At 29.2% G+C, this 19,283-nt stretch overlaps 1 protein-coding gene across 1 annotated transcript; it reads right to left on the bottom strand.

Moving 5' to 3' along the window:
• Nucleotides 1–4,588: 4,588 nt before the first annotated feature.
• Nucleotides 4,589–4,909, bottom strand: LOC135950365 (vitelline membrane protein Vm34Ca-like). The gene has a single exon (XM_065499912.1). The coding sequence runs from the start codon at nucleotides 4,907–4,909 to the stop codon at nucleotides 4,589–4,591; it is 321 nt and encodes a 106-aa protein (XP_065355984.1).
• Nucleotides 4,910–19,283: the final 14,374 nt, after the last annotated feature.

Consider the following 19,283-nt stretch of genomic DNA (forward strand, 5'->3'; position numbering starts at 1 on the left):
ATTTCTAGTAGCAGATACAACCAGTTGTCAACTCGTTATTGTAGCACAACAACCAAAATATATGTTCGTGCTATAGCAGCATACACACTTTTTTGCCGAACTAATATTGCGCGTCAGCATTCGTTTTTGTTTTGTTGTGCTAGCAATTTTCTCTGGCAGCAATTTACATTTCTTTGGTTGCTCTGCTATGGTTGCATTGATATTTCTTGTTTTTTGGCTATTTGGATGCTGCTAGTTATTTTATTGTCAAGTATGTAATACGAAATAACGATTATTCATTAGTGTAAATATTTTTGAATCTAACTGAGATATTGACTTGAAATTTTTTTGTAAGACCAAAAATTAAAATATCTAAACAAGAAAAAAAAAATGTTCGGAATAAATGTGGATCAAATTGTTCCTAATATGTATTTGCAATCCTATAAAAATTTTGATAAAAATTTTAGTTTTAGAAACTCAATAAATATGTAATATGTAATAAAATCTTTATTTATTAGCAAAACTCAATGAAAATTTCAACGTTTTTTAAATTTGTCATTCCAAATTACAAAGTGTAAAAAAACTATTCAAAAGGTCAAAAAGGATTCCCACAATTCCTAAAAATTTAAGCGAAAATCCCGAAAATGGTATTTTTTACAATTTTAACCATAGGGTCTACATTTCCTTCGGGGCTGGGAAAATACTTTGGAGATAAATAGGGAACACATCAAGGTTTCTAAAGCTGCTTTCCGTTTTTTGATCCCAACTTTGGGATTTTAGAACATGTGGCCCAAAGTTGAAATTTTTATCAAAAAATAGGTCAAATTCCGCAGGACGAAAGGGCAACATGTTCAAAAAATAGGACATGTTTTTTATACCAAAATGTTCTCTGTAAAGCTACCTTATAGAAAAACATAAAATTGTTATATGTTCTTAAAGAATGTTTTTTTTTTAATAAAAAAGAGTTAAGTCACCTTTTCATCCAAAAAACAGCAAAAATCTACTATTTTTTGAATTCTTAAATTGAAAATCGTTTATTTTTCGATCTATAATCGATATTACTCTGAAATATTTTGTATATTACTGATAATTTAGTTGTCTAACTAACAAAAAAAATCGAGCCCGTTCGGTACAAAAGTACGACCTATATTTTTAAAAAAGCGGACCAAGGTATGGCAAAATTTTAAAATTTCAATTTTGAAATGCCTATAACTCGAAAAGTATAAGAGATAAATAGCACACGCAAGCATATTTTTTCAAGACATAGGCGAGCGCTTTCTAAACATACAAAACTCTTTGAAATCGAATGGGAAACAAAAAAATGGGACGTGTTTAAAAATTTTGCATGTCGAAGGTACCCTATTCTGAGCCCCCATAGCGCCGCCCCTGGGGCATTTGTAGGGCCCATTTCAATAATTTAAACTCGAATACTCCTTGGCTACGCCCGCGTCAAATTTTATCCTGATCAGATCAGTCGTTTAGAAATGCCAGATTTATTTCAAAAAAATTGTGATTCTGCCCAACTGTACATTGGGTGTGTTTACTGATATGTTGTTATGCACTTATCAAGAACAGCAACTGATAGCATCAATTGCAGAAATGTCAATTGTGCTATAGCACAACTACAGAAGTGTGTATTTTTGCTAGAAAAGTTTGCCAGCACAACAAAATAAAACGAATGGAGTGCAATATTAGCACGACAAAAAAACTGTGTGTGCTACTAAAGCACGAACATATATTTTGGTGGATATGCAATGGATTGTGTTTGCTACTAAAAATTGCAGACTAGCATTGCAATTTTAATAGTAATACGAACGAACAGTATGAATATTTATATTAGCTGATTGTCATGAAATGAGATAATTTCATATTTATTGCATAGTCAAATGTAAGAAATATGTTGCTAGAGCTGAATATCGAAACCCTGAACAAAACACACTAATGAAGTCAAATTTATTGAAAGAATGTACATCGAATTCAATTAAGCGTTTGGTAAAATCATCACTAAGTTTGTAATGAATCATAAGAAAGATTTAGCTTAAACTTATAGAATTATGCGGAATTTAATTTTAATTTTTAATAGTATCATTATGTGAAATTTATTCTGAAAAAGTTTTTAAGTAAATTGATCGTCCTCTACTATTTAGAATCATTGTAATTCTTAAAAATGTTAATCTAAAGAGGTTTGTATTGTAAATCAGCAGTTTAGGTTTCAAATCAGACCAATAATGTGTATACAGAATATTAAAAATGCACAAAAACGGTTTTTCTAAGACGATTAAACAGCTTTAAGGAAATATTGCTGAATATCTTTGATCTTATTCTGAAAAATATTAATTTATTTTATAGAAAATTGTATCATTTGACAATTCAGTTTTCGTTTGAAAATATAAGTGAGCACAGATGATCTTCAGTTTTCCAAATGGATCACTATTTCCGAGTTATAGCCACTTTTATTTTATTACTTAATTTTCATATAAAAAATAGATTTTTGGTTGAATATATAGGTGATCACAGATGATCGTCTTTTTTGCATTTATACCCCTATTTTCCGAGTTATATCCACTTTTATGTTTTACTTGATTTTTACATAAAAAATAGATTTTTGGTGGAAAATATAAGTGATCTTAGATGATTGTCTCTTTTCCATTTGGGACAATATTTACGAAGTTATAGACACTTAATTTTCTTTTAAAAACTCGATTTTGGTTGGAAATATAAGTGATCAAAGATGATCGTAATTTTTTCACCAACATTTACTGACTTATAGCCACTTTTATGTTTTACTTTGATCAGTTTTCGGTTCTGCTACACTTATGTTTTCATGTTATTGCCAAATTTATGTTTTAATTAATTTTCATATAAAAACTCAATTTTCTGCTGAAAATATAAGTGATCACAGATGATCGTCCTTTTTCAATTTGAACCAATCAGGGTTATTCCTGTTCTCACTTTCACCATTCACCTTATTTTTGGAAGCATAATTACAACAATAGTATCTAATTTACTCAGCATTTCTAATTATAAATGTTTCCACGTAATTTTTTTAAACTTAATTATATAATTTTCGACATTTTATTTTATAATATATTGTTTGTAATTATGATTTCAAAAATAGGGTGAATGGTGAAAGTGAGAACAGGAATAGCCATATATAAAAAATAGATTTTTGGTTGATCATCGTTCTTTTTCCATTTGGACTACCTTTTTCTTCTTTAATGCTTTACTTAATTTTCATATAAAAATCTGTTTTTGGTTGAATATATATGTGATCACAGATGATCGTTCTTTCTGCATTTGGACTACTACTTAGCGACTCTACTTCTATGTTTGACTTCGATTTCATTTTAAAAATATATTTTTGGATGACTATATAAAAGAGATCTATCACAGATGATCGTCGTTTTTCCATTTGAACATCTATTTACTTTTAAGTTTTACGTAGTTTTAATATTAATCGATATTTTTTCCATTGGGACCACTATTTACATACTTATAGCCACTTTCATGTTTTACTTGGTTTTTGTGCAAAAAATCGATTTTGGTTAAATATACAAGTGATCGCAGGTGATCGTCCTTTTCACATTTTGACACTTATTTACCGACTTATATCATCTTATTTGTTTTATATAAAAAATATATTTTTGATTGATAATATAAGTGATCACAGATGATCGTCCTTTTTCCATTTGAATAAATATTTACCGAGTTATAGCAACTTTTATGTTTTACCTAATTTTAATTTGAAAGATAGATTTGTGGTTGCAAATATACGTGATCTCAGATGATCGAACTTATTCCACTTTTATGTTTTACTTAATTTTCATTAAAGAAATGGTTTTGGGTTGAAAATATAAGTGATCACAGATGATCGTGCTTTTTCCATTTGGACCACTATTTACAGAGTTATAGCCACTTTTTTGTTACTCGATTTTTAATATTAAAAAATAAATATTTGGTTGAAAATATAGGTGATCACACATGATTGTTCTTTTTCTATTTGGATCAGTATTTAGCGACTTATATCCACTTCTATGTTTTACTTGATTTTCATATTTAAAATCAATGATCATTAAGTGATCACATATGATCGTCCTTTTTCTATTTGAACCACTATTTACTTTTAAGTTTTACTTAATTTTAATAAAAAGAAATCGATATTTTTCCATTTGGACTACTTTTTCATGACTATCGATTTTTGGTTGAAAATATAAGTGATCACAGATGATCGTCAGTTTTACATTTGGACTACTATTTAGCCACTTTTAAGTTTTACTTGATTTTTATATAAAAAATAAATTTTTGTTGAAAATATAAGTGATCACAGATGAAAATATATGTGATCACAGATGATCAGAAACATTCAGCCTGATCAGCAAACGATATTACTGAATAGTTGTACTATTTTCCAATTTGTTGTTTACCTCTTGTATTAAAAATCTCCAAAGCTCGTAAGCTTGTTATTAATTTCCTTTAAATCACAACACATTCAAATTTTTTTTTTTATATAAATAATTTATTTATACAGTTTTTTATTTCAACTTAATTGCTTGTTATCATTTGTTAAAAATCAGTAATCAAAAATATGCCTTATTTAAAGTTTATTAAACTAATATGTCTGGAAACCATTGACGTATTGAGGTACTTGCAAAGCGTAGACTGGATAATTTTCCGAATAGGCACCAGCACCACCATAACCACCGGCAGCAGGTTGAGAGCAGGGAGCTGGCTGTAGACTAGGTTGACAGCTGAACAAATAGTTCTTGGGGCAGGGTGGTGCTGGGATGGAAGCACCGCCACCATAACCACCACTAGGAGCTGGAGCAGCTGGAGCTGCACCACCATAGGCAGATCCAACTTTCATATCATCAGAACGGACGACAGCAGCGGCCAAACAAAGGAGTACAGCAACAATGGCAAAAGATTTCATGTTGTTTGGTGTTTAGGTGGTTGATTTTGTTGAACGTTTAATGAACGTACGGTGACAATTGAAAACTGAATGATGTGGTGTGGCGAGTTAAGCGATTATATAGTAAAGAAAAAAGTGTTGATTTAAGCAGAATTGAAAATATAGTAAGTTGTTTTGTTTTTGGTTTTAGTTCTTTGTAAATGCATTTGCAGTTTTTGCTAAAATGTTTAATAAACAAAATTTTGTCATTGCAGTAAAATTTTGTAATATTTTTTTTTTATTTGGAATTGTGGGGTTAAGTAGTTTGTTTTTTTATTTATTATTTTGTTTACTTTCAATATTTTATTTTGTAATGATTTAAATAAGTAGTGTACACTTGGAAAAAAAATTGAGCAAATCAAAAGCCAATACAATAAATTAGTAGCAGAATTCAAAATCATTTTCAAACAAGTTTGTCTGGTATTCCGTTTGTAATTTCCACAATGGATTCTTATAGATAGCGGAGTCGATTAAGCCATGTCCGTCTTTCTGTCTGTCCGTTGAAATCAATTTTCTGAAGACCCCAGATATCTTCGGGATCCAAATTTCAATAATTCTGTAAGATATGCTTTCGAGAAGTTTCCTATCTAAAATCAGCAAAATCGGTCCACAAATGCCTGAGATATGAGGATAAAACCAGGACAACCTCGATTTTTGACCTATATCTGGATTACCAAGACATTAATATAAACAATATGGATATCAAATGATAAATATTTCAAAGACATTTGCAACGACGTATATAAGACCATAGTAAGTTGGACCTACAATGGGTCAAAATCGGAAAAATTATTTTTAACCCGAATTTTTTTTCACCAAAATCAAAAAATTAAAATTTAAAAAAAAAAAATTTAAATCTAAAATAGCATTTTGAAAAAAAAAATTTCCAAAAAATTAAAAAAACAACTTTCGAAAAAAAAAAAATTTATTTACATAAAAATATTTAAAATTTTTATTTTGAAGTATAATTTGGTGAAGGGTATATAAGATTCGGCACGGCCGAATATAGCTCTCTTACTTGTTATATTCTGAATGTGTTAATTTATTTACTCTTGCTATCACAGGTTTTATACAGATCGGTTTAGCAGACACTGGGTCCAATTAATAGTAATAAATATGTAAGTTTTTCACACCCGAGGTGTTCAAATTTCTGGAACAACTAGCTGAAAGACAAACTCCTTGTATAACTTTAAGCTGAGTTTGGTATATATCCTACCAATAGTTATGAATTAGCAAGTATCTAAATTTGGCAATTATTATCCCTACACCATGAGTGGCAAGGGTATATATAAGTTTGTCATTCCGTTCTACATTTTTCATTTGCGTCCCTACAAAGTATATATACTTTTTATACCCTCCACCACAATAAGTGGTGAATGAGGGTATATATAAGTTTGTCATTCCGTGTGTAACATTGAGAAATATTCATCTGAGACCCAACAAAGTATATATATTTTTGATCCTTATGAAATTCTAAGTCGATTGAGCCATGTCCGTCTGTCTGTCCGTCTGTCTGTCTGTGTAAAACACGCTCACGTCCAAAATAGGCAAACAAAATTGGTAAACTTACAAAAAAAATTTTTATTGTTCTCCTAAGCAGTTTGGTATTGAAAATCAGCAAAATCGGTTCAGTGGAACCAGAGTTATGAACCAAAATGTGAGACAACCTAAAAAAAAACTTGATAATTTTAACATAGTTTTCCTTATTTGTGCAAATATATTGCAGATAATACCATAAAATTGCACACACGTTATTTTTATGTTAAAGGGACTAACTCTGGCGAAAATTATAAGAATAGGTCCATGATTTATCCTAGCCCCCATACAAATTTCTTCCCGAAATATGGTTATATGGTCTGTAAATGCCTACAAAATTGTAGTATCCACACAAAATTCAGGAAAAATAAGTTTCGTGCTTAAAAAAATTACAACTCCAAATTTTTCGTGGATCGGCCCATATTTGACCGTAGCCCCCATATAAAGTTCATTTCCGAAAACCACTTAAATAAGCATAAATGTCATATAAATATAGCTATTAGGTTGAAATTCGTCATAAATAGTCCACATATATACCAAAATCGCTGTACCTAATTCTAAGAAGATCGGCCGATAATTGGTTATAGCTCCCATATAAGGACCACTTCCGAAAAACACAATAACCTACATAAATATTTTAAAAATATCAATATCAAAACAAAATTTTACATAGATCCATAATTTATACTTAGAAATCATACTACAGGATTTTGTGAAAATCGGTCCATATTTGACCATAGCTCCCATATAAGGTCCACTTCCGAAAATCAGTTAAGTACTCATAAATCTCTTATAAATATCTTTATCATGCTAAAATTCGACAAAAATAATACTCATATACATAGAAATCACTGTACTAAATTATATGCAGATTGGCCGATAATTGGTCATAGCTCCCCTATAAGGCCCATTTCCGAAAAAGATATTAACCTTAAAAAATATTTAAAACATATCGATATCAAAATGAAATAACGCACAGGTCAGAAATTTGTATCCAGTAATCATACTTCTGAATTTGTTGAATATCGGTCCATATTTAACCATAGTTCTCATATAAGGTCCACTCCCGAAACTCACTAAAATCCTCATAAATTTGTTACAAATATAGTTATCAGGTTGAAATTCGAAACAAATTTATTCAATATATACAAAAATCGATGTACCAAATTTTATGATGGTAGGCCCATTATTGGTCATAGCCTCCATATAAGAACCTCTTCGGGAAAACACATTAACCTGCACAAATATCCAAAAAAATCTGTACTGAACCAAAATTTTACACCGATCAGTAATTTGTATCCAAGAATCGAGCTACAAGATTTTTTAAATATTCATCCATAATTCGGCATAGCTCCCATATAAGGTCCACTTTTGTTAATAGCGTTGTTTATATGAAATTCTATAAAAATAGGCCTCATATACTTAGGACTATAATAGGTCATAGCTTCCATATATTGAATCAAAATAGTACACTGATCAGTAATTTGTATTCAAAAATCATAATACTGAATTTTGTGAATATCGGTACACAATTGGCCACAGCACCCATATAAGTCCATAAAAATCACGTAAAAATATTTTATGACAATCAATACATAACACGTCATAGCTCCCATAAAAGTCCCACAACCAAATATTTTGAAATTTGACCAAATATATTTGTATACCCTTTTTATACCCTTCAGCTTCGTGAGAAGGGTATATATAAGTTTGTCATTCCGTTTGTAATTTCTACATTTTTCATTTCCGACCCTATAAAGTATATATATTCTGGATCCTTATAGATAGCGGAGTCGATTAAGCCATGTCCGTCTGTCTGTCTGTCTGTCTGTCTGTCTGTCTGTCTGTCTGTCTGTCTGTCTGTCTGTCTGTCTGTCTGTCTGTCTGTCTGTCTGTCTGTCTGTCTGTCTGTCTGTCTGTCTGTCTGTCTGTCTGTCTGTCTGTCTGTCTGTCTGTCTGTCTGTCTGTCTGTATGTCTGTCTGTCTGTCTGTCTGTCTGTCTGTCTGTCTGTCTGTCTGTCTGTCTGTCTGTCTGTCTGTCTGTCTGTCTGTCTGTCTGTCCGTCTGTCTGTCTGTTGAAATCAATTTTCTGAAGGCCCCAGATATCTCCGGGATCCAAATCTTCAACAATTCTGTCAGACATACTTTCGAGAATTTTGCTATTTAAAATCAGCAAAATCCGTCCATAAATAACGGAGATATGAGCAAAAATCCGAGACAACCTCTGAAAATTTCATCAAAAAACACAATGTATTGCATGCTTTCACAAAAAAGCAACAAAACGTATGGTTGGATGTGCAGCTTTTCGTATTTTGTTTTTTTTTTGTGTTTTGTTTCTTTTGGCGTTGTTGTTGTTTTTTATACAACTAAACTTTTGTTTGGTTGTGTGTTGGTTTTTTTGACAAAAAATCAACAAATCGTATGTTTGAATGTGCATGCTTTGCGTATTTTGTTTTTCTTTTGTGTGTTGTTTCTTTTGGCGTTGTTGTTTTTTTTTCAATTAAACGTAAGTTTGGATGTGTGTTGGTTTCATTGCCTTGCGTATTTTGTTTTTGTTTTTTATTTCGGTGTTCTGTTTCGTTTGGCGTTGTTTTTTGTGTTCTTGATAAATTTAGGATGCTGTACGCTGAAAGTGGGCAATGTACATACATACTAAAGGCCTGCACAAGACAACATTTTGTAGAAAAATGTCTTACTTCAAAATTTGATGCTTTGTTTTGTTGTGTCGACGCGCACATCATGTTGTTCAATGTCATCGCGCCGCAAAAACCATGTTGTACCATGTCATCGCGCCGCGAAAACCGTGTTGTGCCATGTCATGTCTATAACTATTGATGATGCTGTTTTTATGTGTGGTAGCTTGAATTGAATTGATGTTAACAAGTGTCGCATTGTTAGGCAGAATAAAATTGCATAGCAGAATGAAATTGTACACAACTGCTGAACTGTGAAAATCTGAAAACTATTATTATATATTTTTTTTTAAATATTTAGAACAAATAATATAAGGATTTTTAAAAAATATAAATAATAAAGTGTAACACAGGAAAATAAATTCATAATTGGAATGAATTTTTTAATAAATATTATTAATCGAACAAGAATTTTTTCCAAACTTTTTTCATTCAGAATAAGAACATGTTCATAAATATTTTAAAATTGTACATGAAGGAATTTTTTACACAAATTTGTTGCTATTTTATAATAAATTGCATTATGTAGTTCAAATATTTTTGTATAATATCCCAATATTGGCCAATATTTCTAAATGTATCGAAAAGTCTGAAACATAAATAATATAATTAAAATTGAAAAAATGCAGTAAATTTAGCCCATATTTTCTCATTGTATAGCTGAAAATCATAAAAAAATTAAATATTTTCCAAGAAAAATTTCAAACATTTTTGAATAACATAAAAATATACTAGAAAATTTAAATAATTTTGTTCAAGCCTCCTAGATTATATTTGAAAACAAAAAATAGGAAAAAAAATTTTCTGTGAAGTTACGCAATAAATGCCCTACACTTTTTCTTCAAATCGTTGGGAAGTTGCATTTGTTCCATTGGAACATTTTCGTAGATTTATATTTTTGTAGCAATTATGCCGCGAAAGATTCAGAGACACTTCATTAAATTTAAACACGTTTTTACAACGTTTGTCTTTAATATCATTAAATATCATTAAATATATTATAAACTTCACCGTGTAATAGGCCAATTGGCTTTGTTCATTGAATTTTATTTTATTTAGCAATGTAATTATTAAATGTCCCGTTAATAATATTCGAGCGGTTGTACCTAAGTCGGGTAGTATTTAAAATATGTACCTATGTGAAAAACATTACATTTTTAATTCCATGAAAATTATTGGCATTTTATGGCTTATATTCCACGTATTCCTTTTTAAGTAATAATATAACAGGTAATATTACTAAATATTGTAAAATTTTCCAAAACAACATTGAAAACCCCATTGGTGTACTTTCGTATTTTTATTTTGACCTACTATATAATATAAATATAAATTTCAGTTGTATTTTTATAGTCAATTTTTTCTTATTACACACAATAAATACTACAAATGAATTGAAATCATCTCATACAAAAAATGCCTCATACATGATTTAAATGACTTGAAATTATTTTCCATGTCATCCATGCATCTGTTAATTTTTTTAATGTTGTGTGTGTTATGATGTTGTTAAAATGATGCTGCATTTGTTTTTTGTTTTGATATACAATGCCTTTGCGTGTTGCTGTTAAGTAGGTAAAAGAACATAACATGACATGACAAAAGCATCATGTGGCAATTGTCTTCATGTTAAACAATGCAGCTTGTGCAGGTCTTTAATACATACCTATATACTAATTATAAAAAATAATAATGCATCCACAACAAAGGTGAAGGGTATATAAGATTCGGCATAGCCGAATATAGCACTCTTACTTGTTTATACTCTGTTTCTTCACTTGAGTTTAACAGGGAAAAATGTTTATCCAAACGTATTAACTAATTATTATGTATATAAATTGTTAAATTTCATACGTTCTAATAGGAATTTAAATTATAAATTGCTGAATTAAATACAATTTTTTGTACACTTGAAATAAAATATCTTCTGCGTAAACTAGCCTTTCTAACAATTGTTATATTATTTCAGTTGTTATACCATCATATTTAGGTGGAGGGTATTTAAGATTCGGCACGGCCGAATATAGTACTCTTACTTGTTTTATATATATATATATTCTGGAGTATGTCCGTCTGTATGTTGAAATCAACTTTCCGTAGCCCCCAAATAACTTACAACCCACTCGGTTGCTGTTTAAAATCGAGAAAATCGGCCCACAAATGACTGAGATATAATGAAAAAACCGGGACAACCTCTATTTTTGATCTATATCTGGATTACTAAGTCATTAATATAGACAATATGGATATTTAATGATAGATATTTCAAAGTCCATTGCAACGATGTATATAAGGTTATAGTAATTTGGACCTAGAATGTTTTTTGTTACCAACAAATTTTTTTTTCATAAATAAAATTAAACATTTTTTTTTAAAAAAATACCAAAAAAAAATTGGAAAAAAAATTTTTAATTTTTTTTTTTAATTTTCCAAAATTTTTTTTTGGAAAAAAAAATTAATTTGGAAAAAAATTTTTTTTTTAAAATTTGGAATTTTTTTTTAAATTTACAATTTTTTTTTTAATTTTGTATTTTAGAATATAATTTGGTGAAGGGTATATAAGATTCACTACAGCCGAATATAGCACTCTTACTTGTTTAAATCAAATTGTTTTTCACATAAAATTCTTACAGTGTATTTATACCCTACACCAATATTAGTGGGTGGGAGGTTATTTTTGAAACAGTTTATGATTCACAATCGGACATGATGCATCTCTACTCCCTGAAATGAGCGATATCGGCCCCACCATGTCTTAAATATATTTGTATCCATATAAAATTCCGAACAAAATTTTGTAAGAATCGTTCCATAATTTACATTGCTCTCCTTGAGGGCTTAGTTGCAAAAATCAGTCTTTCAACATTTGACTTATTTGTGTAGGCTATTACTAAGGTCTGTCATGTCCACCATTATTATTATTATTACTTACTTGTTTTGCTTTAAATTAAGTCTTTCGTTATTTCTGTTCCAAAATTTCGTAATCTTTTGCTGAATCGACAATATATTTCTCATTTTTTTATTTTTTTTGTGGAAATTTTATTGTTAACATTTGACTTGTTGTTCTTCTTTTTTTTGCTGCCACCAATCGCTAATCAATTATTTTGGTTATAAAGCGTTTTTATTTTGTTTAGCAAAATTTCTTTAGTTTTAGTTTTTGTTGCTGTGACTGCACTCAATAACCAAATTGTCGCATTTTCACAATTTGAATGCAGAATTTTGGCTTTTGTCTTTTACAACCGCATTAAAAATGTTGTATGTATGTATGTATGTATGTTGTATCTCTAACTAAATATCTATTCATATAATCATAATCATTCTCTACAAGTTACAGCAGCAGCAACAGCATCATTAGCAGCAGCTAAAAATTTGTCTCTAAATAAAAATCCTTTTGTTAGAAAGTGTTTCAAATGTCGATACCCTGCGGTATTTGCATAAATTTTACTGTGTTTGTGTGTAGAAGAGTTTTTTTTTGCTCTTTCATTCATTTAGTGATTTAGTAGAGGTTCTCTGTTTTCTATTGTTTTAGGGTTTAAGGGTTTTCTAGATGTTGTAGTTTCTGTTTGGAGTCAAGAGTTTATTTCATTATTATTTATGTTTGTATGTATGAGTATGCAGTTGTGATAAGATTATAAGTTTTAGATATATTTTTTTATGTCTAAATCTTTAGGAAGTTGTATGAAGTGACAATAGAGTGTTTGCTCTTTTATTCGTAAAGATTTATATGTATAGATTTTATGGAATTAAGTGCTATAGAATTGTTAGTTACCATTTTGGAAACAATATGAAATATTTATCTAGCAATGTTGATTCATGTGATCTTAACTTTTTCATGGACCTGCAATTCAAGGCACGTAAGATGTATTCAAATCTGGACTTGCTATTTTCTTTATTTACTTTGTAGAAGTCCAAAAGTGGGTAGAGATGTTGCATTTTATTATTTATGTTTCCTTCGAGCAAGTGCATAATATCAAACGGTGCACAGTGAGGAAAATGAAAAAAAGTGGAAATAAATCTGTAACTGCTAAACCGATAGTCCGATTTCAATAAAATTTCTCAGGTCTATAGTGAGTTTTAAATTTGGACTTTAAACACTAACGTGGCGGAGCCTCAAGGAGCCAAATTGGGGTTTCTTGGGTATATGACAAATTAAAAATGATGCCAAATGTTTGTTCTCGTCCTTATTTGAAAGATTTGTATATGTATAGAATCTACAGGAAAATAACTACAAAAAACATAGCTATTACTATATATTGTATCTTATATTCATTTGCAAATTATAATTTCAGGTTTTTTATCTTACCTTAGTCTGGATTTTTGCTAATAGCGGATCCAAATCTCTACCGATTTTTTTTGAAATATATATTTTTTTATTAACAACAAATTTATTTGGTTTAAAAAAAAAATATTTCAAAATCGGTACTAACTAGGGTATTCAATCGATTAACCGTTAATCGGTTAACCGATTAATTTTGTACGGTTAACTGTTCGAATAATTTGAAATTGTTATTTGAAAATTAACAAATAAACCGATAAATTTGTGTCGATTAACCAATTAACCAAAATTCCTTTTTTTTCACTTTAAATTTTTTTTGTATTTATTTCTCCATTTCAATTCAAATACAAATTTCAAATTAAAATTAGATAATTTTTGAACATCCAATAAACATATTTATTGAGTATGTATAACAACTGACATATTTAATTTACATGTATTTGAAACTTTGTTTGTATTTACAAGTATAGACGAAACATTTTTTTTGAAATGAGTCTTTTATCATAACTGAACGAAACTATTAAATTAATCAATATCTAAAACAATCCAAAAAGTAATATTCTTGATTTCTCCAAAATATACAATTAGCGAGAAGGTTTTTTCCAAGAAAAGTTTAATTAAATCTAAAGAAAAAAATCGTTTAAATTATATTCTTTTTATAAAAGATTATTTCAGAAGATCGCACTAAAACTATAAAAAACTCACTCATCGCTCATTTGCTGCAACAACGTCATAATTAAAAAAATTATGACCGATTAAACAAGAATCCCGATTAATTTAATACCCTAGTACTAACTCAAAAGTTAGTGCAAACAAATTTAAAAAAGTTGTTTTTTTTGGGATTTTTTTTTCGAAAAAAGTTAATTTTATTTATACAGAAAATAAAAAAAAATAAATGTATGAAAATAAAAAAACATACATATGTTTATATTTTCCATAAAGCTAACATTTTGGGAAGCACTACAGAAGCAAACTATTTAATGAAAAGGATTTTGAAAAAAAAACAATGAAGCAAATCTTCACCTTGAAGGCTTTGTTAATCTTAAAAATTTCAGAGAACTTATATGTTATTAGAATAGCTAATGCATCCACAACTTGTCATTGTTAGGTGCTGATTTTTGGCTGGGAGCATCATTAAACTACACTTCTGCTAAAATTCAGAATTGGCAACCTAGATCGTGTGTTTTAACACCATACCATTGCTTTTTACACGGCACTATTTAAAGTCAAAAGTCTATGTCAACAAGCCCACAATCACGCATCTGTAAACGAAACATCATGTACATTTTCCTTACATTTCGCTCTCCGAAATTTGTAAAATTTGGGTAGAGTTCATTTTTTCCTAATTTTAATTGGAAACTTTGTTTCTTGTGCTAAATATAAATTTTGGCAAAGCAATTATTGGGTGTAAGACTTAAAAATGCGGCATTTGTAATTATTGAACGGGGTTTTGTTTTTAAATAAATTATAACTATTCTGTTTGCAGGGTAAATATCTGTCATTTACTCTCAGTTAGTTATTGAACGTTATAGTGTAGACAACAAAGCTTTTTTTTTGCTTGGAAAATGTAAAATTTTGTTCCAACAAAGCGACATATGCGGGAAGTTTCGCTTTACTTTTTTATTTAAAAAAAAGTGCCGCTGAAGCACACCGAATGCTCACCGAAGCTTATGGTGAATATGCTTGATTGGTTTCAACGTGCGAGAGATGGTTTGTTCGGTTCAGAAAGTGATTTTGTCAAGGAAGAGAAAAATCTAACAGCCAGTCAAAAATGAATAGTGTTGTCAAACTCAACAAGCGCTTGCAAAATCATTGGGAGCTACTCAATCAGCATTTTCAAATCGTTGGAAGCATCAGAATTCATCCAAAAGCAGGGAAATTGGGTACCATACGAATTGAAGATGAGAGAAACTGAATGACGATTTTGTATGTCTGAAAGGGTCGTAGCTAACAATGGCCAATACTTTGAATAAATTTATATTGTATAAATGTTTCCATTTTTAAGTCATAAATCCAATAATTTTAGGAAAAAGTACTTTCTTGAAAGTTGAAAAGTTACCATTTTAATAACACTGTGACTTTTTTTCAACTATTATTAAAAAATATAAACATGGGAAAATCTCTGTAAAGTTGAAAAAACAAGATTTTAGGAAAAGCATATTTATTTGTGTTTCTCATAACATATTTTTTCTTATTTTAAAAAGGTGGTATTATTGAAGTTTTGATTTTGACTGCTCTATTTATAAAACAAGTAAGAAAGTATGATCGGCCAAGCCCGACCATATAATACCCTACACTAAGTAAAAGAGCAAAAACATTTTTCTTTTAAAATTTCAATAATTTATATTTTTGAATGATTTTCGGAAGTGGGTCTTATATGGGAGCTGTGACCAATTATGGACCGATAACCATGAAATTGGGTCGTGTGATTTATGTCTATATGAAACACATTTATCTTGAATTTTGTGTGTATACCAACATTTTTATGAGATTTATGCACGTTAAAGTGATTTTCGGAAGCGGGTCTATATGGGAGCTATGACTAATTATGGATCGATCGTAACAAAATTTGGTGATATGAATTTTGTATATATAAAATTTGTGGAGATACATATATAAATTAAACATTTATGACCGATAAAGTCCAATTTCGGAAGGACATTTGTATGGGGGCTAGGTGAAATAATGGACCGATTTCAGCCAGTTTCAGTAGACTTGGTCCTTGGGCCGAAAAAATCCTATGAAGGGAGAAAGTTCAATGTTTTAAGTGCAGTGGTAAACTGAAACACAAGGTGTAATTTTTTGTTTTTTTGAGTCACATGTTTCACGAAAATAAATAAACTTTTTAAATCAGTTAGTTATGGATATTAATGACAATGGTAAGTAGTTAAATTTTTAATAGTGAAATATTCAATAAAAATTATGGTAATAAGAAATTACATAAAAAACTTTCATAACCTAAAAATCAGTGATTTTAACTTTTTATAAAAAAAAAATAGTATATAACTTATATAATTTCAACCGATTTCAACGAACCAAAAACGCACAAATTTACAGTGATATTTTGTGCTTAGGAATCATCCATAACATTCTGCTAGTTTTTGCTTATTTTTAAGAAATCAATTTTTGTTTCGGGATACTTTCACTTCAAAAATTGTGATTTACTCAGAATTTGGCAGAGTGGAAGTAAAAAACAAAAAATTAAATTATTAAAAACTTAAAAAAATTTATGTTTTTTGTTATTAATTGTATCATTTGTATGAATTTATGTATATAAGTGAATATTTTAGTTTTGGCCAAAAAAAGTGGGTCGCCAGACCTATGTGCTATGGTGGTGTAGGGTATAAATACTAATATAAACTTTTATGTAATAGGTAGTACTTTCCTGCTGAAGTATTTTGCATTTTAAGTTTTTTTTTAATTTATAGTTTCTTAAGAATTTAATTATTAAGCTTGATTTAAAAAATTAAAGCTTTTAAAGTAGTTTAGATTACTATTGTATTGTAGAATATCTTAAAATATGAAGAATAGCTAATATCAACTGTTTTTTAAAAAGGTAGTATTTTACTACTTTTTTTCTAAAGTATTTTCAGAATTTTTAGATATTGGTTTGGATTTTTTATTACAAATTGACTATTTGTTTAAAAAAATATGCCAATTTTTAAAAGGGTCGAACGAAACTTCTATACCTTTAATAGAAAAGTAAAAGATGTGTTTATGCGAAGGTCTTCCAACTAAATATGTATTCTGAAAACCTTACGATTCTTTAGTAAGAATAACTCCTTTATTTTGTACATGTTTCACTTTAAATTTCCATTAATTTATAAATTCAGCCACGTACCTAGTGAAAGCTAAATAAATATTGACTGAATATCAAAAATTAAATATTACACAAATATGACCTGTAAACCTATTTTACACGTTTACATTGAAAAACCAAAACGTAGCAAAAAAAAAAAAAACAACAGAAAATAAAAGAAAAACTACTCAATTGAAATAGTCTAAAAAGAATTCCGAGTAGCAAAAAAATGGACTTCTTGTTTGTTTGTATGTCAGTGGAGTCTAGTAATGTTGTGATTGCATAAAGACGGCAAAAAAAACTAGAAAAAAATGGAGACATAGAGAAAAAAAATGAAAAAAAAATATGAAAAGACTTTGACACAATTTATTACGTTACAAAGAAATGAAAACAACACCAGAAGTGAAAGAAAAATCAGCAACAACGCAAAGTTATGCTTTAAAGTTTGGCCCAAAGCAACAAAAAAATACAGAGAAACAAATGAGTCAAGAAACGTTGGCTGTAAAGAATTCTTTATTGCTGCTGCTTCTTATATTATTTTTTGCTTACATCATAGTAATATTTCGAAAAGAGAAGAAGAAAAAAAAAACAATTGTTAACAACAATTACAAACCCAACAAAAAGTAGGTACAATTATGTGCATCATGGAAAACAGAAACTGAACGATAACAAGCCAGTGGTTTGTCAGTGGGTCGTTTATTAGTAAATTTTTTCATCCAATCTCACCACCCTCACAACATTTACCCCACTTACTTGATGAAATTGAGGCAGGAAGTTTGTGCAAAACAAAAATAAAATTCCCTGTATTTTTCTTTTTAAATTTTCTCTGATCAATGACGTGCAATGATTTCGTGTTGTTTGTATTTTTTGCATGAAAAAGTAACATCATGGTGTTGTTGTTGCACCACTATGTAGACACCGATACGAGGTTAGGCGGAAAAGGTTTTTTTTTAAGATGAGATAAAAATTAACATCAATTTCAATTAAATCTACATACTATAGTTGTAGTATTACTGAAAATATTTACAAAAATACATAGTATTTTACTTCCCGTTTTTAATACTTTTTTTTATAAAAAAGGTTTTGAAGTATTTTTAGCATTCATGTTCTAGAATATATTTTGATATCAATATAAAGTAAAATAAACCCATTTTTAATAATGTAGTATTTTACTACTTTTTAAAAAAGTTATTATTTTTGCATTTTAAGATTTTCGATTGAATTTTCGCTTTTAAATTTTGAAATATACGTCCTGACTTTAATAGCTGACAAACCTTCCTTGGCCTTCTTTGGCGCCGATTCATCCCGAGAAACCCAATTTTTTGACTACTTTTTGGTCTCTGGTATGCTGAGTTAGATGCACGTTTCGTCGGCGGATCCAAAGCGGCACAAAAACTCGTCCATACCACCATAGTGGGGAGGGTATATTGGGTTAGTGCTGATGTTTGTAACGTTTAAAATCTTGTCCCAACACTCACCTTAAAGTATACCAATCTGCTCACGATAACTTTCAGTGTTAATTATAACACCGTACGACACTCAATATTAGACACGAACCGGATGATATACGTCTGAAATAATAAATTAAATGGAGAAAAACTGCGTTTTCAGTTTTTCATTTCGTGATCCTGTTTCCTTTTAAAAGGACTTCAAATTTTCAGAGAAGTACATTTTTAAACAAGTAAGAGAGCTACATATATTCGGCTGTATAAAGTATAATTTGGTGAAGGGTATATAAGATTCGGATATACCCTTCACCAAATTATACTTTAAAATAAATTTTTTTAAATATTTTTAGGTAAACAAAATTTAATTTTTTTTTAATTGTTTTTCAAAATTTTTTTTTTAAATTGTTTTTTAATTTTTTTTAAAAAAAGTTTTTTCCAAATTTTTAAATTATTTTTTTTGCAAAAAAAATTTTTGACAAAAAAAATTTTTTGATGTAAAAAAAATTCTGGTTAAAAAATATTTTTCCCGAATTTGACCCATTGTAGGTCCAACTTACTATAGCCTTATATACATCGTTGCAATGGACTTTGAAATATCTATCAT

This window comes from Calliphora vicina, chromosome 2, assembly GCF_958450345.1.
Source record: "Calliphora vicina chromosome 2, idCalVici1.1, whole genome shotgun sequence".
Taxonomy (NCBI): domain Eukaryota; kingdom Metazoa; phylum Arthropoda; class Insecta; order Diptera; family Calliphoridae; genus Calliphora; species Calliphora vicina.